General features: G+C 37.5%; 2 protein-coding genes and 1 long non-coding RNA gene across 25 annotated transcripts in view; 2 read left to right on the forward strand and 1 right to left on the reverse strand.

Moving 5' to 3' along the window:
- Positions 1 to 12,740, reverse strand: part of LOC108164386 (calcium-dependent secretion activator) — a 43,534-nt gene extending 30,794 nt beyond the window's left edge. For 2 of the 10 annotated variants that reach the window (XM_033394312.1, XM_033394318.1), the window contains exons 1-4: positions 12,392 to 12,643; positions 11,010 to 11,398; positions 8,751 to 9,258; positions 8,160 to 8,327 (exon numbers count right to left, since the gene is read on the reverse strand). In XM_033394312.1, the coding sequence (XP_033250203.1) occupies positions 8,160 to 8,327; positions 8,751 to 9,258; positions 11,010 to 11,353 (1,020 nt within the window). In that variant the 5' untranslated portion in view covers positions 11,354 to 11,398; positions 12,392 to 12,643. Of the gene's footprint in view, positions 1 to 8,159; positions 8,328 to 8,381; positions 8,400 to 8,750; positions 9,259 to 11,009; positions 11,399 to 12,391; positions 12,644 to 12,671 lie in introns of those variants that run through there. The other 8 variants (XM_033394320.1, XM_033394319.1, XM_033394314.1 and 5 more) reach the window with 6 other exon arrangements.
- Positions 6,818 to 9,608, forward strand: LOC108164391. Of its 7 annotated transcripts, none has more exons than XR_004473297.1 (4): positions 6,818 to 6,956; positions 7,750 to 8,112; positions 8,771 to 9,299; positions 9,366 to 9,608. It is a non-coding gene; the product is annotated as an uncharacterized LOC108164391 (long non-coding RNA). The 7 variants fall into 7 exon arrangements; XR_004473298.1 differs by having other exon boundaries at positions 6,820 to 8,112; positions 8,771 to 9,056; positions 9,159 to 9,299; XR_004473301.1 differs by having other exon boundaries at positions 6,821 to 8,112; positions 8,771 to 9,056; positions 9,206 to 9,299.
- A 952-nt stretch (positions 12,741 to 13,692) lies between the features above and the next one.
- Positions 13,693 to 23,434, forward strand: part of LOC108164387 (putative dual specificity tyrosine-phosphorylation-regulated kinase 3 homolog) — a 30,048-nt gene continuing 20,306 nt past the window's right edge. For 2 of the 8 annotated variants that reach the window (XM_033394321.1, XM_033394325.1), the window contains exons 1-3: positions 13,707 to 14,081; positions 14,165 to 15,748; positions 15,813 to 16,699. In XM_033394321.1, the coding sequence (XP_033250212.1) occupies positions 15,331 to 15,748; positions 15,813 to 16,699 (1,305 nt within the window). In that variant the 5' untranslated portion in view covers positions 13,707 to 14,081; positions 14,165 to 15,330. Of the gene's footprint in view, positions 14,082 to 14,164; positions 15,749 to 15,812; positions 16,700 to 22,770; positions 23,372 to 23,434 lie in introns of those variants that run through there. The other 6 variants (XM_033394326.1, XM_033394324.1, XM_017299990.2 and 3 more) reach the window with 6 other exon arrangements.

Consider the following 23,434-nt stretch of genomic DNA (forward strand, 5'->3'; position numbering starts at 1 on the left):
AGATGGCGTTCATCGAGTTTTAGTTTTCATAATGATAGCAATAAACATGTGGTCGCGAACGTACGCGAAATATAAGTCGACTTTGGCTTAATCTAGTAAAATAGAAAAATAGCGAAAAGGAACAGAATATTCTTAAACATTCATAGTCATAGTGGTCATAGTAGTCATGCATGTTCAACACTTTTCAGTTTAAACGCCTGTAAAATCTTTAAAAATCCTTGTGATTTTTATACCCGATACTCAAAATGAGTATTGGGGTATATTAGATTTGTGGTAAAAGTGGATGTGTGTAACGTCCAAAAGGAATCGTTTCCGACCCCATAAAGTATATATATTCTTGATCAGCATCAATAGCCGAGTCGATTGAGCCATGTCTGTCTGTCCGTCTGTCCGTCCGTCCGTCTGTCCGTCTATAAGAGCTAGAGCAACGATGTTTTGGATCCAGACTTCTGTGATATGTCACTGCTACAAAAATATTTCAAAACTTCGCCCCGCCCACTTCCGCCCCCACAAAGGACGAAAATCTGTGGCATCCACAATTTTAAGGATATGAGAAAACCAAAAACGTAGAGTTGTAGAGAATGACCATATCTTTAAGACTGCGGAATCTGAATTGGATCGTATTATTATTATAGCCAGCATCAAGAAAACAATTTCATTTTTTCTCGCTCTATCTCTCTCTAACACACACGTAGCATTGGCGGCTTTGCTTAGAGTAAAACATTAGCGCCTAGATCTCAGAGACTACAAAAGCTAGAGCAACCAAATTTGGTATCCACACTCCTAATATATCGGACCGAGACGAGTTTGTTTCAAAATTTCGCCACACCCCCTTCCGCCCCCGCAAAGGACGAAAATCTGGGGATATTCAAAAATCTCAGAGACTATTAAGGCTAGAGTAACCAAATTTGGTATCCGCACTCCTGTTAGATCTTACTATAAAACGTGTATCTCAAAATTTCGCCCCACCCCCTTCCGCCCACACAAAGGACGAAAATCTGTTGCATCCACAATATTGCACATTTGAGAAAACTAAAAACGCAGAATCATAGATAATGACCATATCTATCAGATTGCTGAATCTGGATCAGATCAGATCATTTTTATAGCCAATAGGAACAAATCAATTTGCAGTGGCTACGCAGCGCCCGACGTCACGCTCAGACTGATTTTCTGTCTCTCTCGCACGCACTCTTTGTCGTGTCGTTTAATATTAGCGGCGTCTGCCGGAGGAGAGCCATACTGACTTAGTATCGGGTATAACCGTAGAGTTGCGGTGTCCGCAGAAACTCACAACGTTCCCCCTCGTTTTTCATTGATTCTTTAATTTAGTGAGAAAGTACAAATTTTTTCAAAAGTCCATGTATCTACTTTTGCACGTTTCATATTTTTGTACTTTAATAATTTTTTTAAAAAACTTTTCCAAAGAGCCTTAGGTTTTATCACATTCCGAATAAATTTTGGCATACTCTCGACTAAATTTAGTATCCATTCCCTTTGGTGCAGACTTGTACTTTTCCAATGTTTTTTATGCAGAGCCCATCGATGTTCAATGGGATTTACATCTGGGCTATTGAGCAGGGCACTGGATTAAGTGAAAACTCGAATTATTGGGACGATTTTTCATGAATTTAGTCGTGTGCTTCGGGTTACCGTCTTGCTAGAAAGTGATCTCAGATATGGGGTTGACACATTTGACTATAAAATTTAATAAATTGGCTTCCAAAATATGAAGATAATATTCTTTCTTCATTATTCCATCGATTTTAAGCAATTGGACAACGTTCCATGAGTGGACACTGCACACGATCGGCCTTACAGCGGCAGTTAACCAGAAAAAACCTGCACTGTCTGACAAAAAGTTGCTGCGCGTCTTAAATTTAGCCAGGGCACAGAAACTGGACCACGGAGATTGTAAGAAGATAATTTGGTCAGATGATACCAAAATAAACCGTTTTCAATCTGATCGAAGTGAATACTACTGGCACCGCTCAAATGGAAAGCTAAAAAGCATCAGGTCAAGGAAACAATAAAGCATGGAGGGTGGAAGCCTGATGGTTTAGGGCTTGGTGGAATGTATATATAAAGTACAATCCTAATTATAATAATTAAAATAAAAAAAATTCAAAAACACAAATACAAAAAATAGCTCATTTCATATTTCCTTGACAAACAACTAAGTTGGATTTTAAGAGAAACTTTGAGGAAAAACTGTTATCAAGAATTATCTTTCTTATAGAAGAAAATAGTAAAGGAAAACATTCCTATAAACCAAACCGACATTTTATTATATATTTAGGGCTTTAAAATTGTTTAATAATTTTTTTTTTTTCTAGGTTTAGCTTTTATATACCCGATACTCAAAATTAGTATAGGGGTATTAAAGATTTTTGTGAACGTGGATGTGTGTAACGCCCAGAAGGAGGAAGCGTTTTCGACCCCAAAAAGTATATATGTTCTTGATTAGTAGCCGAGTCGATAGAGTCATGTCTGTCTGTCCGTAAGTCCCTCTGGCCGTCTTTTTTGACTCCTAGTTCTGAGAGCTACAAGAGCTACAGCAACGAAATTTTGTACCCAGAATCCTGTGATATCAAACTGAATCAAGTTTGTTTAAAAGAAACCCAAAAACGCAGAAGACTATCCTCCAGACTGCAGAATCTGAATCTGAATCGGATCGGATCATTATTATAGCCAGACAGAACATTTTGAAATACACCTGTTATATAGAGATCTAACAGGAGTGTGGATACCAAATTTGGTTACTCTAGCATTAATAGTCTCTGAGATTTGTGGATGCTACAGATTTTCGTCCTTTATAGGGCGAAATTTTGAGATAAACTTGTGCAGGTCCGATATCACAGCGTGGTGTGTGGATACCAAATTTAGTTTATATTTTTATTTGGTTATATATATTATTTGGTTTGGCATAAAAAAAGTAAATATCAATTTTCTTAATAACAAAAAAAAAATAGTTTTATATGTTTCAGATAGAAAATGGCTATAACAGCAAAATATATTTTGATTGGAAAGAAAATTTCCTAAGAACAAGTTTTTGGGAAAATAAACTCTCTTAATAATTAATGCTGTTGAACTTGTGATCCTGAAGTTTATTCAGCCTACTGGGCATTGAGCCTGCCAAGTTTTGTAGAGTTAATAACTCTATCCTGTTCCATTCTGCAACGATCGCTTGTTTTAATTCCTTTAAGGTTTCGTACTGCCTTGTACAGGCATAGACTTTTGCTGCAAAGAAGCTCCACAGATCCTCAATTGGATTTAGGTGCGGACTCATTGACTCATTGTGGGTCTCAAAATAGCCCATTGAGGCCCGGGAAACATGAATTGGCGAATTATCCTGCTGAAATGTCTATTGATCACCATGGAAATGCTCAGGAAATGAAAAAGGTTCACTATCTATCAATTCTATATATGCTTGAGCATTCATCCGGCCAGATATTAAACATATTGGAGACTTCCCTTTAGCACTAAAGGCAGCTCATATCATAAGCGATCCATCACCATGGTTTGGCTTGTAGCAAGTTGCCCGTGGATGACGCGGGTCTCTCCAATATATTTATTATATTTTTTTTCATCACTAAAAATTAAATTTTCTAATTCGTGAAGAACTTGTGTTTTTCAAAAAGTACATGCGCGCATCATTATGACGGTTACTTAAGCGGAGTTTGCCCACTTTCTTTTGATATGTAAGGTTAAAATGTTCGTTCAAAATTTGGCTCACACGTTGGCTGGGGATTGATAGCTCGAGTTCTGCCTTGATTTTGTTGCAGCTCATTAAGTCTGCAGTTGCAAACTGCCGCAAGTGCCATTTTGTCAATTTTATTATGGTCGATACTGGGCCAAGTCGACGATTTATGCGGTAACCGTCTGGATCTATGAAACATTTTGAAATAGTATTTCGATATCGATACATTAACGAAGCTATTCGACCAGTTTTTATGCCGGCTAATTTCATTCTCTTGATCCTTCTCTGTTCTTCCTCAGAAAATTCTTTACCATGTGGCATTTTTAACAAAAATGAAATTTTTTTTAATTTTTATTGGTTTGAAGCAATAATGAGTGCTTACGTACTAAATCAATCAGCTTGTCAGTTTTGCTGAAACAATGCTATCACTGCGCCTCTCAAAACATGATTGCACATACAGTGGCGCCGAAAAAAATAGCACCAGTAGGGACGACCGTCTTTATTCCTTCAAAACAAGACCACTGTACAACATTTGCTGGACTTTACTGCAATATAATGTAGCTTTATATGTCTCCAATCTGAGATAAGTGTGCTTACTCTCTCAATTCTAACGGTTCTTATAACTTTAGGCAATTTTGCGAAAGAGGAGCGAAATGGAGCACCAACAAAAATAGCACCAGTAACTGTTTTATGTAAAAGCTTCTACTTTTCGGAGCTTCTTGATATTTTAAGTTCTTGATTGAATTAAAAATCGGTGGCTTTAGGTGATTATGACAAGAAAGTTACAAAATTTAAGTAGTTATGGGTCTTGGAAAGCAACAAAGTGAAGAAAAAATCCAAAGGATCAAAACTTTCATTTCAGAAGGCAGGACCTATGCCAAGGTGGGGCAAATTGTTGGTTGTTGAAAAGAAATGATTAGCAATGCTTTGAAATATGTTTCCAACAAGAAACACGTGGAAGAAAGGCCGCGATATCCCCATTTCTGGTAAAAGTACTGGTTCGTGAGAGCAAGGAGGACACATTTAAGTCGGCCACAGAGTTAAAGCAAGGATCTTAAAAAATCGTCAAGTACCAGGAAAGTTAGATCTTGTTTACAAGAACGTAAAATGGGTACTCGTAGTCCGAGAAAAATTCCACTTTTCACGGGATGGCATAGGGCAAAAAAGTTTGGTATGCAAAATAGCACTAAAGTTGGGCCAAAGAAAAATGGAGAAACATCCTGTGGTCAAAATTTATTTTTTGGTGTAAAAGGGTCTTGTTCCTGTGTGAAACGACTACCGAATGCAGAATACAACCCCCTGACTCACATGTAAATCAATCAGACATAGAAAAGCAAGCAAGATCGTATGGGCATGATTTTCGTACTAAGTAGGTGATCCAATACATGGCACAACCCCATTATGGATCAACATGTCTATGTCAATATCAAAGAAACAGTGATTCAGCTTTATGCAGAATACGAAATAGAGTTGTTTTGTAACTTCCAGCAGGAAAATGACCCAAAACGAACTAGAAAGATAGCTCGAAAGTGTTTCGAGCACAATTCACTTAGTGCAATAGATTGGCCTGTTCAGTCTCCAGACCTGAACCCCATTGCTAATATTTTGGGTCAAGTTAAAAAATATGTTTCTAATGCGGAATCAAAGAACAATAAATATGTTTGGGGTATCCTGCATGGTTCGTGGATCAATATCCCAAGGGAAAGATGCGAAAATTAGGTGAGCTTTAATGCCGATATGTTGGGCTGCTGTTGTTGCTGCCAAAGGTTTTACAACAAAATGCCAACCTTTAAATACAACTTAAGTAACATATTTTACAAAAAAATGTGGAAAGTTTCTTTGAATTTAATAGTTTTTTGATTTCTTTGTAAATTGGTGCTATTTTTGTTGGTGCCCAGATTTCTGATAAAATCATTTTCTTTTAAAATATTTTCATTTGGAGATTGCAAATCATACCAGTGCTCTGGGATACGATAAATTATACCTTGAAGTTTATATATTAGTCTTAAAAACGTTCATTAGAACCATTGCTTAAGCAAAATCCGTCAATATAGACACATTAGTCTACTGGTGCTATTTTTTTCGGCGCAGCTGTATATCTGTTTTCTACATAGAGCGCGACTTTGATCTCTTATCTACCACAAATGGAGTTCCAACACAACGAAAATTTGTAGTAACTGAGCACAACAATAAGATATATAACTGCATAGTCAAACCAAGCAAGCATCTAGTACTTTTTAAGAAAAATTAAAAATAATGTTTGCACATATAGCCTCTTTACTAAGGTACTTTATGGGGTCGGAAACTCTTCCTTCTGGACGTTACACACATCCATTTTCACCACAAATCTAATATACCCCTATACTCATTTTGAGTATCGGGTATAACTAGGTGACCCGGCAAACGTTGTTTTGCCATGTATATTATTTGACATGACAATTATAAGACTACTTAACAATAAAGATTAATCTCTCAGCGCAATAGAGTGTATGGTGTTTCCAAATCTAAGCCACATACAGACAATGTATGGCCTTGTGACTTATTGATCGTAATAGCGAATGCCAATCTAATTGGGAATGGATTGCGTTTGAATTCAATTGACACATCTGTATTAATCATAGGGATTTGTGGCAGCAACACATTTTCGCCTTGAAACTTTTCATTCAAAATGATGGCTTCAATAACCTTTCTCATTAGTTTTTTAATGACTAACCGTGTGCCATTACACAGCCGTGGTGAGTTCAAGTTACGAAGCAGAATGATCAGAGATCCAACCTTCAATTGTAAATGGTGTGGAGGTATGCCTGGCAAATCTAATGAATTTAAAAACTCAATTGGATAATTCACAGTTTCGTTGGTATCACAAACTGCATCAATAGATTTGTATGACACCAAGTCCCCAGGCAACAACTGTTGTATTTTTAAATTAAACCCATTGAAGTCCACATATTTTGTCTAAAATCGCTATTTCTGCCAGCCAATTATGATTTTCCTATTGTGTGTGTATATCGGGAAATATGTTATCGATGAGAGTATTTTGCGAGTCGATGATTGTGCAGAAGTCCGTCTGTAATTTTATGCATCCAGTATTTTCATAAACAGCAACTTTCCCATCGCCAATATCTAACAGTTGTTTAGAGAAAGTTTCGGTGGATGGGTCGCGATGATTTTAAGCAAGCGTTGATATCATCAGCGTACGTCGAACTTGTCTAAAGTGCTCGATGAAATTGTTGGCGTTGTTGGTCAATTCTTCTACGTCTGTCGACTATGTATCTGCGCGTTACTCTCCGTTTTAGTTGCCTTTGTTGATTTCGTTAATTTCAAAATCGTTAATTTCATCAACATCTGCACTGTTTTCTTGGATTTGTTCACCTGAAATTCGTATATTTATATCTCGCATGGTTCTAGACTTGATCGTTTGATGACTCACATTGGCCCCTCTGCGTCTGATTTGCATTGCTCAAATATATTAAATTCTCGGGTTACAATGTTTGTAATTGAACTTCTCCGAAATGGCTTCACCGATTTTCTTGAAATTTTATGTGCTTTCGATTATAAGATTTTAGATTTTAGATGTTTTCGCTTCCCAGATGAAACGAACAATGATGTCATATTTCATTATTCAATTTAATATTTTTCATAACATTTTCTTTGAGTTTTGACGCCACATTTATATTAAATGCTATTGGCTCAGATTGGCGAGATTACCTTGGTAATCGTAGTAACAATTTTCTGGGTCTTACAGGTGCTGCAACTCTAGATAGCGATGGCTTAAAACTAATCAATCAATGAATCAAACTTTATCAAAACATAAGAGCGTGTAAAAAAATTATGCATACCAAATCTTGACCCGATCGGACCACTCCTTTGAGTACCTCTATACAAAAAGAGAACATAGGTGTTTGGGAGTTACCCGAAGGAGTGGTCCGATCTGATAGATGTTGGCCGATGCGCTGACCGATAAGCACACAACATTTTACGAAAATCGGTCGAGCGATTTCGGAGGAGTTCAGCAACAAAATTTGTGACACGAGAGTTTTATATACTAGATAACTGTTCACGCCAGCAGCAAAAGATTGCAGCGCACTGTGCCAACTCCGTGCGCTCCGGTCCCAACTCGCTCTCGCGCGCTCGGAGGGGCGCTCGGAAGACCTACACGATCCACAATCCACCATCCCCACGGCGCTCACCGCAGCATAAAGCATAGATCATAAGGCTTAGAGTTTAGTTACGTTTTCACCTCCGTTTCAACCGGTCGACCCAATACAAATACACACACCTATATATATATATATATATATACCACGAAACCCATCGACCTTTCTTTTCTTGCGACGGCTACTAGGAGTTTCACTGGACCATCAATCTCGTCGTGGGAACATCGATCTGCCCCCTACAAACATAACTTACAGGTATACCGAATCATAAACTAAATTGTATATACAAATTCATTCATTACCTGGAATCGTTGGGTAATTATCTCTAATTGTTGTTTCGTAATTTTTGGTTGCCGTTTTGTCATATCCGTAGGCTGTTTAGCATTAAACGGATACGAAATACATCGTGATATAAATACGTACAGCTGAATTCGGCGTTTGCGTTCTTCCTCCTCGCGTTCATGTTTATCCTAATAAAAAAGTTGTTAATTCTTAATTAATGATGGAAATAAAATAACTTTAACTTATCGGCAAAAATTTAGTTTTTGATGTGAAAAGTTGTTTTTCTATTTTAATTTAATTTTTGTTTCCGTTGGGTAAAACTGACCGAAAAAGCATTACAAGCGTGTGGTTTTAAAAATAATTTGTTTCTAAGGATATGACTATGATGTAAAAACAAATTAGTATAAAATTTTTTTGAAATGGATAAAGCGACAACAAAACATAAAAATTAAAGAAATCCTCATGCTGGAGTAGTCTAAAATGCATGAAATTTCAGATTGCGGCTTATGGAGCTCCTTTTGCGATACAAATTAAAATAATCTTTACAGGTGTAAAAAAAAATATTTTAGAGGAAGTTTTTTTTACTTAAATGTACTTTAATGTACACTTACATGTGGGTCTCCTGTTTCAGGCTTATCGCTGTTAACAGATGGTGATGGTGACACAGGTCGTGGCAGTGAGTTGGCCCTCGACGATCCGATGCTCTGATTTAATGTTTCTTGCGAAACACCACTAGATGATGATAGCAACAAATGATTATTACTTTGTATTACCTCCTGGAATTGAGCATCCACTGATGACCAAACAGGGGTAATGCTGTTACTGTACTGTGACTGAGTCATATTCCCAGTTATATAGGATACATCAGTCACACCCCTAGCAGCAAAACTTTTCTGATCGGAGAAGCTTGTGTGCAGGTATGGCTCTTCAATAGTGAACTTTTTATGTGGATTGTTTATTTGTTTCTGCTGATGATGGTGACTGTGATAAGGAGATAATGTTGCTTGTTGTCTTTGCAGATGACCTGACGAGCTTAACTGCTGTATTATTATTCTATTTTTTCCAGAGATGTGCTGCTTGTAACTGGATTTACATTCACCAAATGAGCTAACAAACTGACTGTGTCATTCACATTTGAAATATACATTGGCAATGGAATGGTATGTTCATGGATTGTTTTTTCACGCAATATTATTTCATAACCATACATACGTTTATATTTAAAGCCAATTTTGTTCCATCACACCATTCACTCGATTTAGTTCGTGAATATTTTTTTACGCAGATAAGATAGGTGCGGTGTATAATTAGTTTCATGAATGTAAATAATCAAATCAAATTACGATGTGCCAATTATGTGTGTTTAAGTAATTAGGTATACACATGTGCAGGTTTTTATGATTTGGATGATTGTTCCCAAAAGAAAAATATTGAAACGAATAAATTTTCATTATTGACAACAAAAAACATATGTATGTATGTAGGTTAACTTCGATAGACCGAAGGCTAAAATTTCCTTTCAAATTAAGCTAAATTAAATTAGTTGGTTTGACGATCACTTTCGTTACCTACATTTTTAATGTAGCTAAAATGAGCTGAAAAATTAATGGGTGCATAGAAACAGAAACATAGAAAACAGAAGGAGCTCAGACAGTCGCAAATGGGATAATACTCTCTTCTGCTCTGTCACCCGTTGAAAAACAGACCGATATATACAGTAAAAACAAATAAGCATTCATAATTTATTGCTGATATAAATTCATTTCAACATTCGGTGACAGATTTCTTCGAAATTGAGTAAAAATTCGTATTTTCAAGCTAGTTTTTAAATTTTTGTACTGAAAATCAAACGTTTAAGTGCACTATCAGTCATGTTCATGTCAATTCGCAAAATTGTATGCCTTTTGATGGCAGGTGTCAATGCCTAATTGATACGTTTAAGCTGTATTTTGTATCGTAATTTTGAAGTTAAAGAATTAAAAGAACTGTTGTTGTTTTAGAAAGCCCGACGATATCTGTATATTGAAAATTTGTATCACTCTAGCTATAAATTTGATAAAAAGCTAGGTTGACATATTCAAGTTATGCCAAAAAAGTAAAATGAGTCCTGGTATTCAGACAAGATACATTTTTCTCTAGCGAAACCAGGCATGACCGTTAAGAAACATGTTCATTCCATTTCTGGCCCGCATGTATGCATTTATACAATATTGGCAGCGCTTTCTCCGTTTATCGTCTTCCTCCAGCACCAAAATTAATTTGTCAACAAAGATAGTAACTATGGCCATATTAGCTTATTTAAGGCTAATCAATTCTTCAAGATCGGGGGTGCCACAGAGATCTATTCCAACCGATATCCAATTGAGTTGAAATTCTAGAAGGCACAGCGGGAACTCTCGGTTGTTTTGGTTGAATACACATTTCGGTCATATAAAGTGTAACAGTTTGGAAAGATTACATAGCCCCACAAAAACAAAAGTTCCATGCGCGACTGACCAAAGTACCATACTCCCATGTATTTTGGTGAGCTGGACAAGCGAATCTGAAGTTAGAAAAAAAAACCTGACGTGATGAATCAAATCTGACCTTGGATTCACGTTCAGCGTACCAAAATATGGTAAGAATTTCTGATTTATCTTGTTCAGCATAATTTAAAAAGCTCTAGTCAAATCTCTACTAGAATTGTCATTCATATCCGGCGAGTACCGGGTATAAAAAATTAAATAAACATTTGAACTCCGAAAAAGTGTCCGAAAAATGAAATTTCCCAAGATCCTGTATCACCTGCAGGGTCAAAAAGTCAAGAGTTTTCTTTGGTACCCCAGCTTAATTTATAGACACAAATTTGTGTTAGCAAAATGCATACGAACCTGGGAATGCCGTTGTTTGGAACCTCAAGGTTACCCCCTTCGGCGCGATTACCATGTACTTGGTCATTTTTTGATGGGCCTATGACCATTGCCCCCCCGACACCAACATTTCCAACATCAGTTCGATTTACAACAGCAATGGCATTAGATGGCCTATGGTTTCCATCAAAATCACCGTTAGATCCAGATACGGGAATGTTAGATCCAACCGCGGGACTTGAAGTACCACTTGCTACAGTAATGCCTCCCGTAGACTTAGGCGGTACTGCAAGACGGCTTTTAGTTGACACATTTACTATGGGATCTTCTTCGCCCTCTTCCTCACTAGAACTAGGATCAATCATGATAGATACGAAAGAAAGCCGTTGAGTCAGGCGTTGTACTCAAACCTGTAATTTAGTTTAAAAAAATATATTTAACTGTTATTTGGATCGGTATAAGATTATTAGGTTATTATCGAAGGTGCATAGAGTCCCTAATATTTTTTTCAGGTGCGATTGGCGTCATAATTTATTATTCTACATTAGCGGTATTCACGTACCATCAAATTTGTACTTTCACGATTTTAGTAAGCCAAAGTTTGTGAACAATATTTCATAAATGGTATGTGCATGTATGTAGATGTCTTCATAGAAATTACGACAGGTGGAAGTGGATGTCTGAAACACCCAGAAGGAAGCGTTTCCGACCCCATAATGTATATATATTCTTGATCAGCATCAATAGCGGAGTCGAACATAGTATGTCTAGAAAGGCGCTTGCCGCGACTCACAAAGTTCCCGCTCGTTTAATTTGGTTTCTTCATTTTTTATTGAATGTATACAAAAATAAACCAATCCAATAACACGGATTCTTGATAATCATGTAGACAAATTTTTTCTGTTTTTTCTTCGATTCGGCAGTCGTGGACTTCAAACATAGTCTTTTAGTTTGATATAAAATTAATATGCATATCCGCTGTATGGCTTTATCAACTCGATGTTTGAGAAAAAATTTATATATTATATATGTACATACATATGTATATTCATGAGTGTTGGAAAAAGAGTACCGGGACTAATTAGCACATGAGTCATATTTTGTTTACACATGTTTTTATTTTATCCTGTGTCTCTATGCAGCATTTTTATTTATATTCATTAATGAAAGGATGCTTTTATCAAATTTTGAATATACCTAATACTTGGCTTTTGTTTTTCTAAAACCCATATTAGTATTTTATATTTTTAGTAACAAAATAAAACAACGGTACAAATCATATGATTTGTTATATATAACATACATATATACACATTAATATATGGATATGTTGGGTCACCCTTAGACGCGACCTGTCAAACAATTTTCAATACAGAAATGGTTCGATATTTTTAAAATCTTACATCTGAAATGCTATTCACTGATTGGGGTTCACGTGCCAAGAAATTATGTTAGTTCAAGTACATTATGTACATTATGTGTATGTGCATTGTTTGTAAGTATTTAACGATTAATAGCAAGGGCGAATATGGTGGTAAGGCACACACCCTTCACGATATGCTAATGTCAACATGTAATTTTCACTTCATGAATTATGATTGTAGACATATATATTTCTGTCAAATATTAACAAAAGATTTAAATATTAAACAAGTTCGCATTTAGTATATTCAATCACCGTACATATCAAATTTAAAAAAACTCGGACGTTCTTTTAGCAAGGTGTTACAACGGCACATAGTAAAGTTCCATGGGAAAATATCGATACATTCATTTTACACTAAATTAGAAATATAAGGTGTTCTTGAAACAGATTTATATTTCTCATTGTTAAGCTAAATCAATATTGTGGTAATATATTTTAATTATATAATATAAATTTGTATAATATAGTACAGTTTTGAAGTAATATATTTTTAAATAAAATTGAGAATTTGTTGTTGTTGAGCTACTTAGATTTTTTAGCTGCGTATGCTTGCGATCTATTTAATAAAAGTCGACGATTGTTCGATTTAATACGATTTATTGTGGAGGATGGTAAATATATATATATACTGTGATACAGAGTGAATGGGATAGAGAAAGGTTTGAGTTAGGTTTGCGATGAGAGCACGACAATTCTGTTCAGTGATTAGCTCGATTCAAGACGGGCCGGTAGAGAAGACTAAATAAAGAAAGAAAGACGCGAGAAAACGGCTGCATAGGCTGCTGCCGTGCGGATTCATATAGATATGTAGATTACAACGTGGTACACTGCTTGGGCAGTGCAAACAACAAACAATAAAAGACGCCATCTTTATGGATTATTGTTTAATATTCGTCTGCGTAGCCCAACAGTTTTTGTGTTTTAAGTATGTATATGATAATATTCTGAAATATTAATTAAAAGCTGTAGTTTAATTTGCATAACCAAGAAACAATAACCTTGAACAATGAAAACACTTAACCATAATGATTCTGATTTCATAACCTCATCGTTATTAAATTTTCAGCTCTCCTGCCATTCACATAAATTACAAACAATATTAAATTTAAAATTGATTTTTAGTTACTCCCAGTTCACATGAGTCTTCTCAGTTCTGTTTTCCTTTGCTATTTTATCTACTTTACTATATTGACGAAACAAAAAATATCGATCTAATCGATGGGACGATATTTGACAGTACTGCACTGCACAACAGCATTGTTGCCGGTGCCCTCTATGAAATTTTTTTTTGTGTCTCCACTAAATTAATCGAATCCAGCAATCTTTACGTATTTTTGGCTGAAAATTATGTATATAAACGTAACTCGAAAGAAACAATATTAAGTAAAATATATTACTACTAAATTTGCCAAATAAGCATCGCAAACTCTTTAATTCAATAGCGCTTGTTATCCCGTGTTTTTTTTTTGCAAATGTCATTTGTTTGTGTATATGTACGTGTATGGAATGGAATGTACTTAAAATATTCGGAATGTACATGCATTGGGTGATATATCCAAGCTGTAACTATATTCTTCGGGACTGCGAAGCCAAGACAGGACTCAATACACTTTTTTGCATTTGGGACCACTCATGATGGATACATAAAATGATTGGTTTCTTTGTAGGTATGAATACTTATACGTACATATGTTTCATGTAATAAGAAAAAGAATACTAATTTTAGGCTAAACTGAATAATTATATTTAGTTTTCTCCTATTTTAGTGCACACTCAGTAAATATATATATGGAGTCTGGATCTAACTTCATTCCCGGCATAGTTTAAGACACGATCAACTGGCTGAAGAATTTTTTGTAAATTTAGATGCTGAATAAGAATGATTAGACGCCACAGAGAAGACTTTCAGTAAAAAAAGTTAGAGCTGCAATAGATAAGGTTCCAAAAACCTTAGTTTCTAATGAAACTTGTTAACCGAGACGTCAACAAACAACAACATAAGAAAGCAATCACATCTTAAAAATGTCAAATGCTCTTTAATACTGCATTACCATGAAAATCTTATAAACGAGTCACTATCCTGTGGTTAAAATAGGGACTCTCCAGAAGTTTTATATATTTCCTTTATATGTATACTTTAACAAAGTAATCAAATTTTTGAAAAATCCTTTTTTTTTCAATCAAGATATTCAGAAAAAAGTTCAGATGCGAAGGGCACGTCGACTTCGAACGTAACCAAAGATAATCCCCAATTGCCGTTCCTCAAATTTTTCAAGAAACGTCACCTTTGCCCATTTGATCTCAAAGTAAGAATTGATATATTTGCTATATGTAATGCAGATGAAGAAATAGATATTGATTTATCAAACAACACGTTCCGCAAAAAATGTTGAACTCGTTCCAATTCCATCAAAAATGGCTTGTTGATGTAAAACAAACAATTTGAATGCAGTAAAATGGTATAGATGTAACCCCTTACTTCAAAACTAATTCGTGGCTAATACCACTAAAACAGTTCTGAGCATACAGCAGTGAGAAACTACTAATGTCAATATTGAATGAAGCAAATCCGTTAAATACCATATCTTTAACATCGCAACAGGGTATACATTTTTTTTTACATTTTCCTGTCAATGTCGTAAGAGAGACAATTTCTTTGTATGCTGGAAGCTAAGCCCCGAAATATGAAAATTAAATGTCAGCTCTACTAAATATTAAAAATAGCAAACAACGAAAAATTTGCAACTTTAACTGTGTATCCATCTTCCACACAGTAGGACCGAAAAAGTCGTTCCATTTCTGTGTTCAAATATCTTCAGTGGGACTTAGTCCACTAATAATCATAACACATACAGGCTGAAAAATAATAACGGAAAATCTGATAAAAATTATTTAAATAAAAATATATTCGTAACTATGGTTGGAACACAACAAAAAATTAATCATATTCAATTATCTGGAACAAATGCAATCCGTGATGATAATACTTTTCCCGGGAAAAGCGACGTAAAAGCAGCGCCCGTTGTAGCGAAAATCGGTAAAGCATCTTCACCTGCAATATCAATATCTACACCTCAGACAAAAATCAAGATGATCAATCAAAATTCCACCCAGGCTGGCATCACTCATACCAATTCACATAATTTAAGCCATCACTCTTGTCACGGAAACATGGTGCAATATTTTAGTAGTAGCTATGGATCACCGGGAATGTTTCATGATAATAAAAAAGAATTGCAACCCACAGAGAAGCTCGAAAACCATTCTGGAGATGGCAAAAATGTACAACGTAGTTTAATTCCAGATGGATGCGAAAATTCCGGAACCATTCAAGGTGACTATATATGAGCTTATTTATTATCGAACGGGTAAAAAATATATTTAATAATATATTTCAGCAATCTCTCTGCCTAATGTTACAACAGTCTCGTCAAAAACCGATTTCATTTCCAGCTTTATTTCAAAAGATTTGCCTTCTTGCAGGGGTGCTATTCCATCCACTTATAAATTACAATCGGAATCAGATTCCCTCGACCTATTGAAGGAAAAATCTCAACCAGTTGTAGAAAACGACGCTTTCACCTTTCATGAGCAGATCATCATGTCTGGCCAACAAAAGAGCGCATTGCAAGAAAAACCAAAAGTACTGGTTGTTTCCCCGCAACAAGTTATGATATTGTACATGCATAAATTAACGCCATATGAGCGTACTGAAATACTAGCGTATCCACAGATTTATTTCATTGGTGCCAATGCAAAAAAACGCCCAGGAGTGTACGGACCAAACAATTCTGATTATGATAATGAACAAGGGGCTTATATTCATATACCACACGATCACGTAGCGTATCGATACGAAATGCTCAAGATAATTGGCAAGGGAAGCTTCGGCCAGGTGATAAAGGCCTATGATCATAAGACTCACGAGCATGTAGCATTAAAAATAGTGCGCAATGAGAAGCGGTTTCATCGGCAAGCACAAGAGGAAATTCGAATTCTTCATCATTTACGTCGTCACGATAAATATAATACTATGAATATTATACACATGTTTGACTACTTTACATTTCGAAATCACACTTGCATCACATTCGAGCTTCTCAGCATTAACCTTTATGAATTGATTAAGAAAAATGGATTTAAGGGCTTCAGCCTACAGCTTGTGCGAAAATTTGCACATTCGCTACTCCAATGCTTGGATGCACTATACAAAAATGAGATTATACATTGTGATATGAAACCAGAAAATGTGCTTTTAAAACAACAAGGTCGTTCTGGTATTAAGGTAAGAATATATATGTATACAATATGTTTTAAATCAAATAAGAAGTCTTACGTACATACTATAAGTCAATATATTTATACACTATCGGTATGCTCGTATCTTTAAAAAAGTGTGTTGTACATACATTCCGATTTGACGGTCAGAAGGAGACGTGGAAAACCCTCAAGTCGAATTAATTCAAAAGGCAATGATGATAATGATCCAATCGCAATAAATTCGCAACGTACTATCAGTGGTACAGTATCAGCTATCATGTTTTTAAGTTCCGGTGAACACCTATGGTACATTTCTTGTATCAGTTATCGATATAAACCATCAATGTACCCTTTATCAAGAAAATATATCGTACTATTTTTTCCGCTCCTTTTCTACTGAAAATGATGGATGAATTTATGCATACTTTCATTATCAGGCAGGCTCCGTTTTTTACTTTCGCGGATTACGTTTTCAGCCAAAACGTTTCGTTTTAAGGTGTTGCTGTTGTTGCCCTGGCCAATTTTTTCAGAGCCAAATTTGAGGTTAGGTCAAAATAAAATTATTTATTAAGAAAGCAAAAGTTAAATTACCCTGATATACATAGGTGTCAAGTTTATGTTAATGCATCAATAAGTCATCTATTTATTTCCTTTTGCGTAAAAAGGCGTTGTATAAAAAGCCGTTTACTTTTCATTTTGTCAACCAAAATGTTTTCGTTTTGAAAACGAATAAATCTTGCGGAATGTGAAAACGGGAGCCCCAATTTATGTGTATTCAAAAGTAAATTGGAAAACTTTTGTGAATGTGAAAAACGGAACCTGGCTGATTGTTACGTTTTTACAGTTCGTATTTCGGATTGAGAATGGAGACAGAGAGTTAGTTTTTACTTGAACAGAGAGACTTCATTTGTAAAAGAATTTGTATGTTGTTATAAACAACTCTGAGCCAAGACTGTCTATTTGCAATATATACTGCAATACAAGTCAGCCTACTTAATATCCATAATAATTGTTATAATATGTATATGTATATATTGATTAGCAGTCGATATAGTCATGTCTGTCTCAGAGACTATTAGAGCTGGAGATACCAGTGTTTTTTGTACAGGATCCAGTCATATCACACTGCCACAACTCCCTCCAAAAGTGGACCATGTTACGATCGGATCAATACTTAATATAGTTGGAATGAAGAAAACAATTTCACTTGTCTGACTCCACTTTCTTGCTCGATATCTTCAATCTGCATGGACGGTGCGGTATAGCAACAGCCAGAATATTTTTCATTATGTGGGAAGAGGATAGGTGTCCAGAAATATATTGTAAAAGATAAATAAATCATAAGATTACATACATATGTACATTACATCCGATTATCTTTCGTAGTGATCAGACGTGTTTTTGTTTTGCGCTCCGCATTTTTTCCTTTTGTTTTGAATAAACAGCCGGTGTTTTCCTAACTAAATTCTAATTCTAATTATACTTCCTAACCAGACAACAATCTGGAAACCTATTCTATTACGCGAGTGCATGCCTTTTGATTTGTGTTAAAACATTATTTAACTTTTTATTTTTCGGCGTCGGCTTGTGCTTGTGCTTGTGTTTGTGTTGTTGCAGTGAGTGAGTACGCATTACATTGCATTGCCATCCGCTCTCGTCTGGTAGCTTTTGTTGTTTTATCACTCTCTCGCTATCACCTCAACTTCAATAACTGTTCTTTCTCTCTCGCTCTTCAAACTTTCTGAGCAATAGCGCTCTCTGCTTAGTAGCTCTCGCTATAACCGCTCTCCACTCTGCTCTCTTTTTTTTACCAATTCCGCTTTGAGCGTTTTCTGGCACATTGGTCTGATACCAATTTGTTTTGCAAATAATAGTAAATAAATAAATAATAAAATGGAATACGCTGTGGTCTGTGCCAAAAAAATATGTAAGAAGCAGATCACCCACGATCAGCCGAATGTCCCCTGCTGGCTCTGCGACAGCGTAGTGCACGCAAAATGCGCTGGATTTTCTGGCCTCGTGAGTGATGCTATAGCCAAACGTAATGGCTTGCATTACAGTTGCGAGGCTTGCCGTGCGGTGGAGAAAGACATGGTGGCTTTCATGAGGCAGACGCGGAGTGGCTTTAAGGAGCTGACCGTTGGTTTTAAAAACCAATACGATCGGCTCCTAGCCATGGAGGCTCAGTTTAGCGGTTTAAAACTGCTGAATGAGTCTCCGAGGCGCAAAAAGGTCACTCCGCGGGATCTGCAATTGCCAACCGTCACTCAGCCGTGCGCCGCCGAAAAACTGACTCCGACCACTCCAAGTGTGCAGCAGTTGATCTCGTTTGCCACTCCAAGGGCAACGACAGCTGCTGGCGATGCAGATTCGGTAGCCGAATTCATCGCCTCGGAGAATGTGCAGCCAAGTACGTCTGCAGCGTCCGTGTCCGTGGTGTCCGCAAGTTCGCTAGTTGTCCCGTCTATCCCGATCCCACCAGTAAATAGACGTTCCGGACCTCCGGATATTGCCACCACAGGTACTAGGCCTGTGGTGACTAAACCACTGGTGGGAGTCCCACCAAAACGACAAGTTTTTGTTTCACGGCTGGCCCCTGATCTCACATCTAATGATGTAATTGCTTTTATTCAAAGCAAAATAAAAGCCGTGGGTTTAAAGGTGGAGAAATTTAACTTTCTTATGCCAGGGAGATAGCCTCGTTTAAGATAAGCATCTCCCCAACTCAATTTGACACCATTTGCTCCGCCAAATTTTGGCTGGAGCATTTGGTGGTGAAGGAGTTTAAGGCTAAGAAGAAGAATAGGCCCCCCATATCCCTTCCAAATCTTTCCAGTGTGCCACCCTCAACCTCAACTTCCTCTTCCTCAACTTCCCGTCTTGCTTCCACCTTTCCAAAAAACTAACTTCTCTTTTAGTAACCTATCAGAATGTAAGAGGCTTGCGTAGTAAGCTCAGCATTCTTTTCCGGGATAGTGTTGCATTTGCTTCCCACGTTATTGTGTTTACTGAAACCTGGTTAAAGCCGGACATTCTTAGTTCCGAGGTTTTGGCAGGTCGGTACACAACCTTTAGAAAGGACCGTTCGTCTCGACGTGCAGGGGGGGTTCTAATTGCAGTGGACTCTTACTTCACGTCGGAACACTTCACAGTCCAAGTTCAACAGGAACTGGAATTCCTGTGTGTAAAACTGATTATTCCCGCTTTCGCTATATTCATTACTTGCTCGTATATCCCACCTTCTTCGGATATTTCAATTTATGAGCAGCACTTGTCCGCTTTAACCGCTGTTTCTTCCTCGCTATCTGATAAAGATCGTATGATAGTTCTTGGTGACTTCAACTTGCCAGGAACTGTTTGGTCTTCGGTAAACGAGTCTAGTATCCTAGTGCCCATGTCACGACATGACTTTGTTGACGGCTTGCTTGACCTGTCCCTGTCTCAAGTCAACCATGTGAAAAATTCCTTGGGTCGATTGCTTGATCTGTGCTTTTTATCGGATCCGACCATAGTGTTGTTAACCCGAGCCCTTCCGCTCACTATACCTAAAGACGCCTACCACCCTACTTTCGAGGTGTCGCTAGATATAGGACCAACTGTATTGGATCGGTCGAGTAGGCTGCCCGAACGTGTCCGCTGCTTTCGTAAAGCCGAGTTTGCGAAGCTTAATAACCTCATTAGGGATTTTGATTGGTCCGCTTTGTACTTGTGCACTGATATCATAAAAGGCACAAACATTTTTTACAATGCTCTTGGCACATTTTTCGATTGTTGTGTCCCGCTTTCTTGTCCGACTAGATCTGGAAAACCCCCTTGGTTTACCAAAGAGTTATCCAGTCTAAAAAACTTAAAATCAAGACTTTATAAAAAGTTTCAAGAAGTGGGATCTCCTACTTCTCACTCTCGCTATGTATTAGCTCGGTCAAACTTTTCAGTTCTTAATGCTCAATGCTATAAGAACTACCTATCTCGATGCAGGATACGTTTTTCTCAGGACCCTAAACAGTTTTACAGCTTCGTAAACAGTAAGCGTAGAACGTCCGCACACCCATCCTCGCTATCATTTTGTAATACGTCGGCAAATAATGATCAGGCAATTGCCGATCTTTTTGCCCAATTCTTCCAAACCACCTATTCTGAGGAAAGCTACTCTGGTCATCCGTACCCATACGGTTTACCGAGGTCGAACGGCATTTTCAGTCCCTTGTTAAATGAATGTTCCCTACTTCATGATCTTCGACTAGTTAAGCCGGTGTTTTCACCGGGTCCAGACGGGGTTCCAGGTTGTGTACTCAGGTACTGCGCCGAGGCTCTGTGTAGACCTTTGCTTAAACTATTCACCCTGTCCATTGATTCTTCTTGCTTCTTGCTTCTAGCAAGTCTGATGCAAAAAATTATAGAGGTATAGCAAAGTTATCCGCTATTCCTAAAATGTTTGAGTGGGTTTTAACTCCGCACTTGCAACATCTCTGCAAGTCACTTATATCTCTAACTCAGCATGGATTTATAAGGCGGCGATCAACCACCACGAACTTGTTAGAGTTTACCTCTTTCATTATTAAAGGCTTTCAATGTAACTTACAGACGGATGTTATTTACACCGACTTTATTAAAGCATTCGACTCTGTAAACCATTCCCTTTTAGCGCATAAACTTGACCTTTTAGGGTTTCCGCCCAACCTCCTGAGATGGATTTCTAGCTATCTTTGTTCTAGGTCTCAAAGAGTCCTCTTCAAAAACTCCCTCTCTTTACCAGTAAAGGTTTCTTCGGGAGTACCACAAGGCAGCCATCTAGGCCCCTTACTCTTCACACTCTTTATTAATGACTTACCTTCAGTATTAACATACTCTCGAGTACTTATGTATGCGGATGATGTTAAACTCTGTGTCCAGTACAAGGACATTTCATTTCATTCTCGCTTGCAATCCGATCTCAATAACTCCCTACACCCTATTTGGTGGTTCTCTTGAGAGAATTACCCTGGTGGATGATCTGGGTGTTATGTTAGACCCCAAGTTAAAGTTTTCCGAACACATTTCTACCATGGTAAATAAGGCCATGGGCGTGCTTGGGTTTATAAAGAGGTGGTCAAAGGAATTTGACGACCCCTATATAACAAAGACTCTCTATACCTCGCTTGTTCGTCCGATCTTAGAATACGGTTCCTGTGTATGGTGCCCTCAGTACAAAGTACACCAGGACCGTATAGAATCAGTACAGAAAAACTTTTTACTCTTTGCTCTGCGGGGCCTTAACTGGGATGCGGGTGTAAGACTCCCATCTTACTCTAGTAGACTACTATTAGTAAACCTCCCATCCTTAGTTAACCGTAGAAAAATGCTTGGTGTGATATTTATGCACAACTTGATCAGGGGTGACATAGACAGCCCTGATCTGTTGAGCCGCATAAACTTCACGATTCCTATTAGACTGACTAGAAATTTTATACCGTTGTTCCTTCCACTTTGTAGATCGAATTATTCCTTGCATGAACCGTTTAGGGTCTTATGCTCGGATTATAATTCCCTCTACCATATTATATCCACCACTAATTCTCTTCCTCTTATTAAATTATTAATCCTTACACACCTTTCTATTAATTAGTAACTGTAGTGGTATTTGTACTTTGATTGCATGCTTAGTTTCTTAGTAAGTTTAGTACTAATTTTCCTCGAATGTTAGTCTAATAGCTATCTTTCTTGCATGTTCGCGTTTGGTTCGGCTACGCACCGCGCGTCATGCGGCAGCGCCCCTCGGTCGGTTGGGCGGGAGGAGGGCTGCGTTTTGCCTGGGATCCGCGCGTAACAGCCTTCTGCTGGTGTCACACGGGCCACTTGACGGTGCAGTAACTGCATCGCCTCTTGAAAGATGCAGTCATTGCATGTCAACGTCCACAAATATGTATATTCAAACTGGTAGGGTAGTAGAGTGCTGCGGTATGTGTGCCGCGACTACCAACGTAATAGCTGGTTTAATCTGTACGAATTTTTTCACAAATGAATTTACCTGTTAGGAATAAATACCTAACAATGCCAACACAATAATTTACGTCTACATCTACAAGAACTCGATTTATAATTTTATATTTCTAAAAGGTTATTGACTTTGGTTCGTCATGCTTTGAAAATCAACGTATATATACATATATACAATCACGATTTTACCGTGCCCCTGAGGTTATTTTGGGAGCAAAATATGGCAGAGCTATTGACATGTGGTCCTTGGGTTGCATTCTGGCAGAACTACTATCGGGTCACGCACTGTTTCCGGGTGAAAACGAAAGCGATCAACTTGCCTGTATTATTGAAGTTCTCGGCATGCCCAATAAAACGTTACTAGCCACCTCAAAGCGATCCAAAACGTTCTTTAGCCCAAAAGGTTATCCACGTTATTGCACTGTACGCACCATGTCTGATGGAATGGTTGTTTTAATTGGGGGCCAGTCGCGCCGAGGAAAGCCACGAGGTCCCCCATGCTCAAAAAGCCTTTCTAAAGCACTGGATGGATGCAAGGATCCGCTATTTCTCAACTTTATTCGTGGTTGTCTGGAATGGGATGCAGATAAACGCTTAACTCCATCCGAGGCTCTTAAACATCCGTGGCTTCGCCGTCGTCTTCCCAGACCACCAAGTAGCACAAGCGGTTGTGGTGTTTTAAACGGAGCTAATGTCAGTGGTGATCAATCACCGGTAACAGGTAGGTAGTTAGCAGATTAAATTTGTTTGACCATTTTTCGTCTGGACGTGTTTTTATCTATAT

The sequence above is a fragment of the Drosophila miranda genome, chromosome 5, assembly GCF_003369915.1.
Source record: "Drosophila miranda strain MSH22 chromosome 5, D.miranda_PacBio2.1, whole genome shotgun sequence".
In the NCBI taxonomy this organism is placed as follows: domain Eukaryota; kingdom Metazoa; phylum Arthropoda; class Insecta; order Diptera; family Drosophilidae; genus Drosophila; species Drosophila miranda.